Here is an 11818-nt window from a genome sequence, read left to right on the forward strand (position 1 = left end):
CCAGGGTGTGTGTGGGGGGGTGTTAGCGGCTCTGCCCCGGCATTTCGAGCCGCTCTGCTGTGGCACAAACAGGGCAGATAGGATCAGCTGGTAGCCAGGAAGGGTGGCACAGCGCGCGGGGAGAATTGCAGGACGTGCCTTTCGGGGCTGCCAGTTCAGAAAGCAAAGCTGCCCTGCTCCTGGCTGCCGCCACCCCCAAATCTCAGCCCTTGGACTCGCTGGGGCAGCGTCTGAGCCGGCGGAAACGGGCTGGTCCCCGCTGGAAGGGGAGGGCGAGGTGAGCGAGTTGCTGCCCTGCCGAGGGGTCCCCTTCCCCCAGGGCCAGCCCCAGTGTGGGTCAGCTGCTGCCTTGAGCGTGCCGGTGCTTCAGCCCCCGGGGCCGGCTCTTCTCGCCCGCGCGCCATTCGCTCCGTTCCCCTGCATTAAATAGGAAACATTAAAGGCGAAGATCTGTTACATGAAGACGTGTTCGTTGTGCCAAGGCAATTGTTCCCGTCCCCATTGTCTGCTCAACAGAGGAGCCCTTGAGCGAGCGGGTACCTGAGCCGCCGTGCCGGCCTCGCGCCCGCCAGCCCTGTAACAAGATAACTGCGCCGCTTTCTTGTCCCCCTTTTTCTTTTCTCTTTTTTTTTTTTTTTTTGTTCGGCAAACCGTATAATAAACCCACAATGAGGCCCCTTTCAAACAGACCCCTATTAAAGTACCAGCCCCATTTTAAGAGTAAACTTCCAGTGGCACCGGGAGGTTCGGTACAATAGAAACGTGACCCGCCGGAGGAGCGGGACTTTGCTTTCGTGCGCGCGGTGGAGCGCAGGCATGGCGTGCCGCTGCGCCGCGATCGTTCCCGCTTCGCCCACTGTGCAGGCGCCGAGGCAGCCCGCTTCCCGCGGCAGGAGCTGGGGCACGAATGCACCGAGCAGGGGGGGGGTACCAGGGGCACGGCGCCACGATCGCGTTTCGTGCCTCAGTTTCCCCTCCTGGGAAGTGGGCCGGGGGCGGGGGGGGCAGCCTTGCAGGCCGTGCCGGTCCCCGGGGGACGCCGAGCGGGCAGCGCAGGTAGCGAGCCCTCCCGGCTGCGCGAGACGCGGCTTCCCGCTGGCTCCGGGCCACGTCCCTTCTGCTGCCAAACGTGTCCGTTTCCTCCGCGGCCGAGGCGTGCCGAGGGCGCCTGGCGCGTTTTCACGAGCGCGCTGCGGGCCCCGACGCCCTCCCCACCGGGCCCGGCCGCGGCGGCGGCGGCTCCGTGGCGCAGCGGCACCGGCGGGCAGGGGCGCAGCGGCCCGGGGCCGGCAGGTACCGCACGAGCCCGGAGCCGAAAGGAAGCCCCATAGCCTGGAGAGCGCAACAATTTGTTCGGCGAAGGGCAGGGAGCTGAGATTAAAAAAAGCCCCGCTAAGATCAGAAACCCTGGCGCGCACAGTGCCCCATTGTTGAGCTGTCACACTTCCCTTTACTTTATTGCTTTTGTCCAACACCCTATTGTTCCACTTCCTTTTGTCCCCTATTCAGAGCCCTGGCTTTTCATTACCCAGCCGGCCTTGTTGTTTTCGTTTCTTTTGTTTGAAGTTCCTGAGAGGAAGGTTTTATTTTCAGCGGTTTGATTAATTCGCAGCTTGAGCCGGGCTTTGTTTGTTATGTAATTGCTGCCCCGAGCCGGGCAGCCGGGTTCGGCCCCGGCGCTGCTCCCGCCGGCCCGGCCCGGCGCCCGCACCCCTCGCTCCCCTTTCTGGGGGGCCCCTAGGAGCGTGGGGGGGGGGGGTCCGAGGCCCCTCGCGGGAGCGGAGCTGCCTGGCGCGGTGGTCCCCGCCGCCCCTTGCCCGCCTCGGCAGCCCCTGTGGTCCGGCTATTCCCGCAGCCTGGCTCCTGCCTCCTGGCAGCGGCCAGCGTAAATCTGCTCCTTAATGGCCTTTTCTGCCCATTATTCCGCCCTGAAAGGCGAGCGTGGGGACGGCAATGTTTGTTCCCCTCCTTGCTGTGCGGCATGAGGGTTGGTGGCCCGTAGAGGGAAAAATCCCTGCTAGTACAGCTGCAGAGCAGCTCGTCCCCCTCGGACATGCCTAATCCCTTTGGCGTGAACGCACGTTGGCTTATCGCCCCGCTCCCGGGCCAGCGGCGGTGGGGTCCCGGCTTGCTGGGCGGCCACGGGGCAATGCGGCTTCTGCACCTCGGCACCGCAGGAGGCTTTGCAAGGGACGCGGCTGCGCCACGCTGTTTGGGACAGTTCCCCTTGAAAGTGCCCTCGCCGTGCTCGGCTCCCCCTCGGCCCGCTGTGGTTGCCTACAGCTCATCGTCTGCGATAGTTCATGGTTGCTGCCGGGTGCTGCCACCCCCAGCGGAGCACCTGGCTCCTCCGCAGGGCCGGCAGGCTTGGACGGCAGCGGGAATGACCCCGGCCCCAGCCGTTAGGATTCCCCGGTGCCGGCTGTCCCCCCGCCTTGCTCCAGCCCCTCGCTGGCCCTGGCGTGGCTGGTCCCAGCTCCGCGACGCGCCGGGGACTCCCACAGGAGCAATTCTGGTTGAAATCCCAGGCATTGTTTAGCGGGGCCAGGATTTCCATTTCCCTTTGGAACAGGAAACCTGCCTGCCGTCCTGCAGGCTTTCGAGGCACGGTCGGCTCGCGAGCCGAGAGCCGGGGCCGCCCAGGGGCTCAGGCTCAGCACGGGTCTCCGACGCCGTGCGTCAACCATGGCCAAGTCATGGCATGTCTTGGGTTCCTCTCCCGCAGGCTTAGACCAAGTGCAGAGGCACACACTTGCACTGGCCCTAAAGCTCATGCTTTTAGGCGGGTTTACTTTGAGGCTTTGTTTATCACTCCGTTCCCTTGGCAGCCTGGAGAAAGGAGATGTGTTGGGTTGATTTTCCGAGGCCAAGACCTACGAGAAGCCGAGCTCGGGAAGCTGGGAATGATGAGGGCACCGCAGTGAAGGGTGACACCGGTGTCCTGCAAACTGGGGGCAAGGGCTGGGAAAGGGGGTGCTTGTAGCCTGGGGTTGAGCAGGGGCACCCCGTGGCTCTGCTAACGGCCCTGCCGGCCCCGCAGGATGTCCATGAGGAGCCCCGTTTCTCCCCACCTGGACCTCGATGGAGCTGGCAGCATGGTGAACTGCACCATCAAGACGGAGGAGAAGAAGGAGGGCTGCTACGAGTCCCCGCCGGGGGCTGCCCCGAGCGCCGAGCCCCGTGCCAACGACTTGCCGGGGCTGCCGCCGAGAGAGGGCACCGACCCCCAGGCCCTGCCGCAGGTGGGTCCGGGCTCCGCGCGCTCCCTTTCTCACTCCTGGAGAGCCAAGGGGGTCAGGTCTGCCGGAGATGCCCAGTGTGGGGATCGCACCGCTCCGGAAGTGTTCAACTTGCCGCGGCCATCCAGGATGAACTCAAACGCTGTGGCCTTTCTGTATTGCTGCCCTTGATGCCATTTTTGCTTTCGTCCATGGTAGTGTCAGGTCACCGGCTCCCGGTCCTGTATGTCTCGGTGTCGGCGCTGCCAGCGCAGCCGAACCCCGGCGTGTCCCGCTGGGCTGGCAGAGCTCTGCAGCCTGGGACGCGCTGGCCTCCGTCCCCAGGCAGACAGGGGTTGTTTTTCCCCCGAACGCTTATACCTCATCCGGAGGAAATGAAGCTGAAACCTGAGGCTCCCCCAGGCTTTCTGGCCGTCGTCGATGCTCTCGAGTCGGCCCTGGGATTTGAGCGCTCTTGCCTTGCGCCTGGAGCCCTCCGCGGCTGCCTGCAGACATGCTCCGCTGTCCCTTGGCGGAGGCCTGGAGCCACCCTTTCATTTTCCCTTTTTAATTGCTTTTGGGTTTTCTCTCCCCCTGACCAGTAGCCTCAGACCTTCCACTCCCACCCCTGCCCCTAAGGGGAGGCCGGGGGCTCAGAGAAGCAGGGCAGGCTAAATAAATAATAGCAAGCTCCCGCAAACAAGTCTTTGCAGCATGAGAAACAGAGGTGCTGGCAAACTCCCTGGCAGCTCCCCAGCCCAGGACTGGCCAGGGAATGTGCTGTAGGAGAGCGTGGTCCGGCGGTCAGCCAGGCTGGGCCGTCTCGGAGCATCTGAACGGCCGAGTTTCTCCACCTGGAGACCTGTGAATCTCCCCATCCGTGGGGGTCCCCAGTAAGTAGCGCTTTGCGTGTCGCAGGAGTCCTGCTCGCCGGCCAGCGATGCGCAAGAGTCCAGGCGGTCTGCCTTCGAGCCTGCCGTCAGCAGCCAGGAGAAGCTGGACTTCAACAGAAACCTAAAAGAGGGTAAGGAAGGTTTCCGAGTGCCTCTGAGACCGCCGGGACAGACCTCCCCGCTCCCTGGGGCTTGCTTTGGGCCTCGCGGCGTTTTTGCGAAGCTCTGCTCTGCGGGATGGGCACATCCATCCCGCTTCGTGGTGCGGAGCTGCAAGCTGTTCTCACCGAGCTTTCCTCTCCCCCGCTCTGCCGGGCTGCCTCCCGGTGCGTGCCGACGGCAACAGTTATGCCAACCATTGAGAAATTACTGTCCAGTGACTGGAAAGAGCGGCTGCTGGGCCGAAACACCATGGAGTCCAAAGAAGTGAAAGGTGAGCCTCGGCGCTTTGCCGCCCACCTCCACCGTCCTCCCTTTTGCTCTTTGTGCCTGAACACGCTGGGCTGGAAACATCGTGTTTCCTGGGCTAGTAGGAGGGGAAATGCGGCTGTAATTTTGCATATTTAATCAAAATGTGTAGCTTTTTAACAAAACATTCATATAATTTGGGGGGGGGGGCAGGCCATCACTGTTAAAAGTTTGCAAGGACTTGCCTGTGACTGCACAGAGGCAACGCTGAAGCAGGAAGGTTCATCAGCCCTTCCCTGAGCTCGTCAGGGCCTTCACATCCCGCTTTCACGTTAGCGCTCGCTTGGCAATGCATCACCCACAAGCAGCCAACTGCGGTCGGGACGGTGTTCACCCACCCACGAGCCCCTGACCGGTAGCTGCTTGGCTTCTTCCCTGGCCCAGGAACCCAGGAGAGCTTGGTGGAGAAAGAGCTCCAGCTACTCGTTATGATCAACCAGCTGTCCACGCTCCGGGACCAGCTCCTGACGGCCCACTCGGAGCAGAAGAACATGGCAGCGATGCTCTTCGAGAAGCAGCAGCAGCAGATGGAGCTGGCACGGCAGCAGCAAGAGCAGGTGGGTGCCCGCTGCCTTCCCCACCACCGTAATCCGTCCCCGTAGGCATCCGGGGTGAGCAGCCTGTTCGGGGGGAGCTGGTTGTCGGGACCATCCATCCCTTGGTGGGTCCCTTTGGCAGGTGGTGCTGCTGGCTGCTGGTGCAGGACCAGGAGGACGGGGCCCCCTGGAAATGGTGGGAGGGTGGCATCAGGCGCACCCAGACTTCATCATCCACTCCGGAAACCTTTCCCTTTTCTGTGCTCTCCCTTGCCCATCCCAAAGACTTCCCGTTTTGCTCTGTGGTACCAGGAGACTCCAAGTCTTGGCTGTCCAGGCCCTTTCTGCATGTGCAGGTGGATGAGTGTTCAAGGAGATGGGAATTGCTCTCTTTAAAATAATTAAACCACACTGGGTCTTTTCCTGACCCTTCTCTCTCCTTTGCTCTTGAACATCCTTTTCTTTCTCTCCAGCAGCCCCTATGGCACTGTGTGCAAGGATGATGTCCCCAGGCAGGTGTCGGGGTGTGGGGTGAAGCATCATCCCTCCAGCCCTTGTTTATCTCTCCCCCTGCCCCTGGAGGTGGCTCAGACGTGCCCCTGGGGCGCTCGCTGGAGTTGCCAAGCAGAGCTTTGCCCGTAGCCCTTGGGAGTCTCCGCAGAGCGGCTGTCTCTGCTGTGCCAGTGCCAGGCAGTTTGTGCCCCAGCGGGGTCCCTGGGGAGCCACTTGTGAGCCCCCCGGCAGAGCGGGTGCCCCGCTTCGCGGTGCTGTTAATGCTTCTTAGCCCCCTTGTCTCCCCTTCCGCCAGATCGCCAAGCAGCAGCAGCAGCTCATCCAGCAGCAGCACAAAATCAACCTGCTGCAGCAGCAGATCCAGGTACAGGCAGGGGCCACCTCCCTGGGACACCCCCAGCACCGGGCAGCTGCAGCCTGTGTGCCTGGCTCGCGGCCCCTGGCTGGGCCGGGCAAGGGGGCCGCACGCCCTGCCGTGTCCCTCAACGGTTATCCGGTCTCTCTGCTTCTCTCCTGTCTTCCCTCCAGCAGGTCAACATGCCCTATGTTATGATTCCTGCCTTCACCCCCAGCCACCAGCCTCTTCCCGTGACTCCGGACTCCCAGTTAGCTCTGCCCATCCAGCCCATCCCTTGCAAGCCAGGTGAGATGGGTTCCCAGGGCCCGAGGCTGAGGGATGGGACTGCCGGAGCCGTGCGGTGTGGCCGTCGCCCGCAACGCCTCTCCCCTTCTCCTCCCTGCAGTGGATTACCCCGTGCAGCTGCTGCACAGCCCCCCTCCTCCTACGCTGAAGAGGGCCAGCGGCTCAGGCCACCTCCAGATGCAGGTACGGCCCCCAAACTGCCCCCTGCGCCAGAAGCCAGGGTCCTGCGCGCTCGCGCTTCACCCTCCCTTCCCTCCTCTGCAGGAAACCTCGCAGCCGCTGAACCTGACGGCCAAACCCAAAGGCTCCGACCTCCCCAGTGCCTCCAGTTCACCCAGCTTGAAGATGAACAGCTGCCAATCCCTCACTCCTAGTCACGGGGTCGCGAGGGACCTACAGACGAGCCCTTCCAACCTGCCTTTGGGTGAGTACCCAAACACACCTCACTGATGGATGCTCCTCTGGCCCCCAGCTCTGGGGACGGTTCCTCTTCTGGCTGGTTCCACCTCCCTTAGACAGGAGACATCTCTGCTCTCTGGGGTGTTCTTAGTGGACAGAAGCCACCTTGCTGCTCTGTGTCACCCCATAGGGCCAAGCAGCTCCTGTTGCAATTGCTGGGGTGGGACTGGGTGTTGTGGGGGGGGGGGGGGGGTTGGAGGTGCTGGTGCTGACGGATGCACTGTGCTCGTTTGTCACCAGGGTTCCTGGGCGAAGGCGACGCTATCACCAAAGCAATCCAGGATGCACGGCAGCTGCTGCACGGCCACAGCGGGGCCATAGAAGGGTCACTGAGCAACCCCTACCGAAAGGTGAGCAAAACCCACTGTACAGTTGTGATTTATCTCACCTTACCCCACCAATAGTGGCCACGCTCAGGGTCTCCATCCATGGGAAGGTTCCCATCTTAGCATCTGCTCAGGCGCCCCAGCTCTGACCTGCCCCTGGCTGGCAGTAGATGCCCCTCTGCTCTCTTGCAGGACCACATTGGGATCGATTCTTCCCCAGGAAAAGAGCGGATGGAGGAGACCCCTGCCCATAGGCTGGATGAGGCCTTGTTAACCTGTGAGATGGATGGTAAGGACGGCACTGTGCCTGAGCCCAAGAGAAGCTAAGAGCACCACAGTGTAATCCACAACCTGCATTTCCTAATGTCTACTCAAAACTGTCCCTTAGTCTGTGAATATCTAACACAAGGCCACAAAAGCTGTTTTCAGGAGCTGAGACCGCCTGACTCCCTAGCTGAAGCCAGTTTCTTTTCCTAAAGGATCTAAGAACCCAAAACTCATGAAAATCAACAGGTTTTCAGTCCTTCTCATTGCTGGCCCTAAGATAGCCCTTTTGGGATGCTCACATGCATGCTCCCAAAGTTAGCAAACACTTGGGTGTTCCCCTCTGAGCTTTGCCCACGCAGGACTTAAAGGTCTGTGGGAAGAACCTAGCACAGCTGTAGTTTTAAAGTTTTTGCTTCGCGTCACAGGCTGCTGTTTGCTCCTTCCTCTTGGTGTCTGCATTTCGTCCTTGGTCTCAGCCTCTCTCACTCTTCCCTTTGCAGGCTCACGGCACTTCCCCGAGTCCAGAAACAACAACCACATAAAGCGGCCCATGAATGCTTTCATGGTGTGGGCGAAGGACGAGAGGCGGAAGATTTTGCAGGCCTTCCCAGACATGCACAACTCCAGCATCAGCAAGATCTTAGGTAAGTGTTCCCATACCGGTGCATGGTCTACTCCACTCGGCCAGCCCCAGCCTTCCTCACTGCTCCCGTTCTTGTTCGAGATGACCCTGTGCCTCCCAGGCGCGAGGCCAGAGCTCAGTTTGGCTCCCGGCTTGGGTCAGATGGAGGACAGGGAACCAACCAGAAGGTGTCATCTCCAGCCTAAAAAGCGTAAGGCACTGTCCTGCCCTGGGGCATCAGCAGGATCCGGAGCACGTGGCCTCTTGCACAAACAGGGCTTGGGTGACCATCTCCAGCTCACCCAGCAAAGCCTCAGCAGAAGGCCTTTGGAGCAGATTCCTCCTTTGGCCAGTAACCTCCCAGCCAGGGTCCAGAGCCCAGCACTGCTTTAACAGGAGAGCAGACTTTTCCCCTCAGAGACAGGATTTGAACCAGAAGCTGGGCTCACCATCCTCCAAAGCATGCTCTCTCCTACGAGGATGCTCTTTCTTGCTCTCTTGCAAGCTCAGGCCTTGAGTTTTCTTGTCATCATCTCACATAAACCTACCAAAGCCTTGCATCTATAGGACCCCTGCTCTTGCCTGCCCTGAGCCTCACATCCCCTCTGTGCTTGGCTGTTCTCCAGACGCTCTGTGACCCATCGGCCTGGTGTGACCCAAGTTTTCAGCTCTTGCAAGTGTCTGTAACAACACAGGCCCCATCCGGCCGTGTCTTGCACCCTTCTGATGATGGTGGTTCTGCAACGGCTCTGTCACACCAGCCCTTCCCCTTGGCTGTGGTCATGCATAGCGGGGCCGTTTCACCCTGGCCTCGCACAACCCCTCTAGCTATTAAAAGAGAGCAGCGTGGTCTCCAAAAAGCCTGTCCGAAGGGCTGGGAACAAGCGTACAGTGGCGCGACGCACGGGTTTTGTGGGTTACCTTCAGCAGATGCACCTCGCTCGGCCCCGGACTCATTTCAGCAGCTTCGCTATTTAAAGAAGAAACAAAACAAACCCCAGGCTTTTCCCTTTGAATCGTGCTGGCAGGATCTGCGCTGTTTACGTCTTGCAACCGCCAGGGCTGGGGGATTCAGGAGCAGGTGCTCTGTGGTGTGCTGGTTGCTCTCATCGTAGGTGTCCGCAGCTTTAAATAGCTAGCGCAGTTCTTGCCTGGGGAGCCCGAGTTGATCTCTGCTCGAGGAGTGCAAATTTAGCAGGTGAATACCTGTGCACAAGCGGTCCAGAGCCGATACTAGCCCAGGCCGGGGGGTTTCGGTTTCTGCGTGCTCTGCCTGCACAGTTGCTCCCAAAAATCTGGGTCTGAGCCAGCACGAGGGCAAGTGGCCAAGTGCATGGGGGAAGGAGGCAGCCCAGGTGCTGCAGACACCTGGGCACGGCGGGTGACTGTTCACATGCCTCCGTGCCTCAGTTTCCCCGGGATGCCAGGAGCGACGCCTGGCTCGTGGTGCAGGCGTCGGAGACGGAGCTCCCTGGGGGAGCTGGGCCTCGCTCGGAGGATGCAGAGCGCCTGCCGGGCCGGCTGTGAGCCCCGCCGCCGCGGGCTGGCACGCTTTGCGCTGCGCCCTGCGTCGGGTGCTGGCAGGGATGACAATAAAGGTCACTGCCGGGGGAATGCGAGTCACATGGCGGCATGGTCTATTTTAGCTGCAGCACCTGCTCGCCATACCTTGGGGTGGGCAGCGGAGCGACAGTCCTGGCCGGAGAGGTGACCGGGAAGGTCGGGGAGGGACCTGTTCCCGGCCCCGCGGGCGGGTGCTAGCTGCAGTGCGGGGTCCCGCGTGGGCACCCTGTGTCGCTGGGACCGCAGTGCTCAGAGCACCTGTGGGTCGAGGCCGCGGTGCATCCTGGCTGCACGCAAATTCGGGCGCCGTTTGCATAGATACTCGTATGTGCATTAATCCCCCTCTTGCTTTGGATGCTCGTGGCCCGGAGCCAGCGCTGGTCTGCGCACGCTGGTTGCGTTACAGCAGGTGGGGCAGAGGCAAAGCGAGGCCGGCGGTAAGCGTGCCCCGCGGGCGCTCTCTGCGCAGGCTCCCGGTGGAAATCCATGACGAACCAGGAGAAGCAGCCCTACTACGAGGAGCAGGCCCGGCTGAGCCGGCAGCACCTGGAGAAATACCCCGACTATAAGTACAAGCCCCGGCCCAAGCGCACCTGCATCGTGGAGGGGAAGCGGCTCCGCGTGGGCGAGTACAAGGCGCTGATGAGGAACCGGCGGCAGGACGCCAGGCAGGGCTACTTGATAGGGTAACGCGCCCCTTCCTTGGGTCCGCTCCGGCCGGGCGTCCCGGGGGGAGGCGGCCGAGGGACGCGCCGGCCGGTGACTGCGTTCCCCTGTCCCGCAGGCCCCAGGGCGGCCAGCTGCCCGCCGCCGCCTCGGACGTGCTGTACCCGCGGCCGGTGGGCGTGCAGCTCCCGCCGCCCCTCGTGGAGCACTACCTGCCCCGCGCCATGGACCCCAACATGCCCGTCATCGTCAATGCCCGCAGCCTCAAGGAGGGCGACGGCGGCGACGACGGGCACTCGGTGGCGGACGGCGAGGCGTATCGCTACAGCGAGGAGGAGGACTCGGAGGGCGAGGACAAGAGCGACGGCGAGCTGGTGGTGCTGACGGACTGAGGGCGCCGGGGCCAGCCGCCTCCCGGGGCCGCGGCAGGAGGGACGAGCTGGGAGCAGGAGGAGCGTCGCAGCCCCGGCACGGCTCGGCATGGCTCGGCCGGCAGCCCGCGCGCATGTGGGGGCTCCTTGCTCGCTGCCGCAGAGCTCGGTGCAGCCCAGGGCGCCGTGTGGGAGCTGGGCAGAGCCCCTGGCTCGTGCACGTGTTTTGCATCGGGGAGAAGCAAGGAGTGGCGACGTGCGCTGGTGCTGGCATCAGTCCCGTTCCCTGCGGGGAGCCGGCCGCGGCAGGGATGCGCCGAGCCGGCCGTGTCCACTAGCGAAGGCAGGTTGTGCCGCAAGGGCTCAGCCCGGAGAGCCCAGGCGCCCGTGGGTCCTTGCGGAGAGCCGGGGCACGGGATGGGGCACCGGTCCAGCCCCACACCCCACAGCTTTCCCCACTCGTTCTGTAGAGCCTGCCGGTAAATCCCCGTGGAGCCAATTTTAGCTCTCGACTAGCCCGAGCACGAGCCAAGGGCTCCTCGGAGGCCTTTAGGCTTCTGACAGCTCTGGCCCACTTTGTAAATAAAGCGGGTGCCTGGTTCCTAGCTGTGCCGCTCCCCCTGCCCCGTCCCCTGCCCACGCACAAGCCCCCGGTGAGACGGGCGCGCGGCCCCATCCAGCCCCGGGCATCGCTCCCGCTCGCGCCCCGGCTCCACAAGCCGCAGGCTCCACCCGCGACCTGCATTGCAAAAACCACAGAGGAAGAGAGAAATAGCAGCAATTAAAAAAAGAAAAAAGAAAAAAAAAAAAAAAGGAAATTATGAAAAAGCAAACCATACCTTGCTCCCGTCAGAGCCCGGCCCAGCAGGCGCGGGAGCGTGGCGGCGCAGCGGGCGGCCGTGCAGCCGTGCAGCCGGCGGCGCAGCCGTGTCCGGCCGGCGCGGAGCCCGTGCACCGCCTTGTGGCACCGGGCAGAAACAGGCACGGCCGCCCCGCTTCAGCCTCGCTGCAAACAGCGTTTTCGGAGGAATCGAGCCTCGGCGCCGCTGGGTTTTTTGCCGGCGATGTAAAAGGCATTGCAGCAACCCTGCTAGGAGCATGCCGCGGCCAGGCAGGGCTGCATCGAGGAGGCAAGCCTCACGCTTGGGGCATTGCAGCTGACCCGCGCGCTCGGCCGCTGCAAATAGGGGGGGGTAAAAAAAGAGAAAAAAAACATTAGGCCCCAGGTTGGAAGGGAAAAGGACAAATCCAGGCTGTGCCCCGCAGGCCGAGG

The 11818-nt window shown here is 62.4% G+C and overlaps 1 protein-coding gene across 2 annotated transcripts; it reads left to right on the plus strand.

Moving 5' to 3' along the window:
* Positions 1–2974: 2974 nt before the first annotated feature.
* Positions 2975–11754, plus strand: SOX13 (SRY-box transcription factor 13). Of its 2 annotated transcripts, none has more exons than XM_067310560.1 (13): positions 2975–3242; positions 4137–4242; positions 4458–4544; positions 4964–5136; positions 5924–5992; positions 6157–6271; positions 6372–6454; positions 6536–6695; positions 6971–7080; positions 7249–7345; positions 7824–7967; positions 9978–10194; positions 10293–11754. In XM_067310560.1, exons 1-13 carry the CDS (start codon positions 3042–3044, stop codon positions 10564–10566), a joined length of 1836 nt encoding a protein of 611 aa, XP_067166661.1. In that variant the 5' UTR covers positions 2975–3041; the 3' UTR covers positions 10567–11754. The 2 variants fall into 2 exon arrangements, with proteins under 2 accessions (XP_067166661.1, XP_067166662.1); XM_067310561.1 differs by having other exon boundaries at positions 6160–6271.
* The last annotated feature ends 64 nt before the right edge of the window (positions 11755–11818 follow it).

Source organism: Apteryx mantelli, chromosome 25 (assembly GCF_036417845.1).
Source record: "Apteryx mantelli isolate bAptMan1 chromosome 25, bAptMan1.hap1, whole genome shotgun sequence".
NCBI classification, from domain to species: domain Eukaryota; kingdom Metazoa; phylum Chordata; class Aves; order Apterygiformes; family Apterygidae; genus Apteryx; species Apteryx mantelli.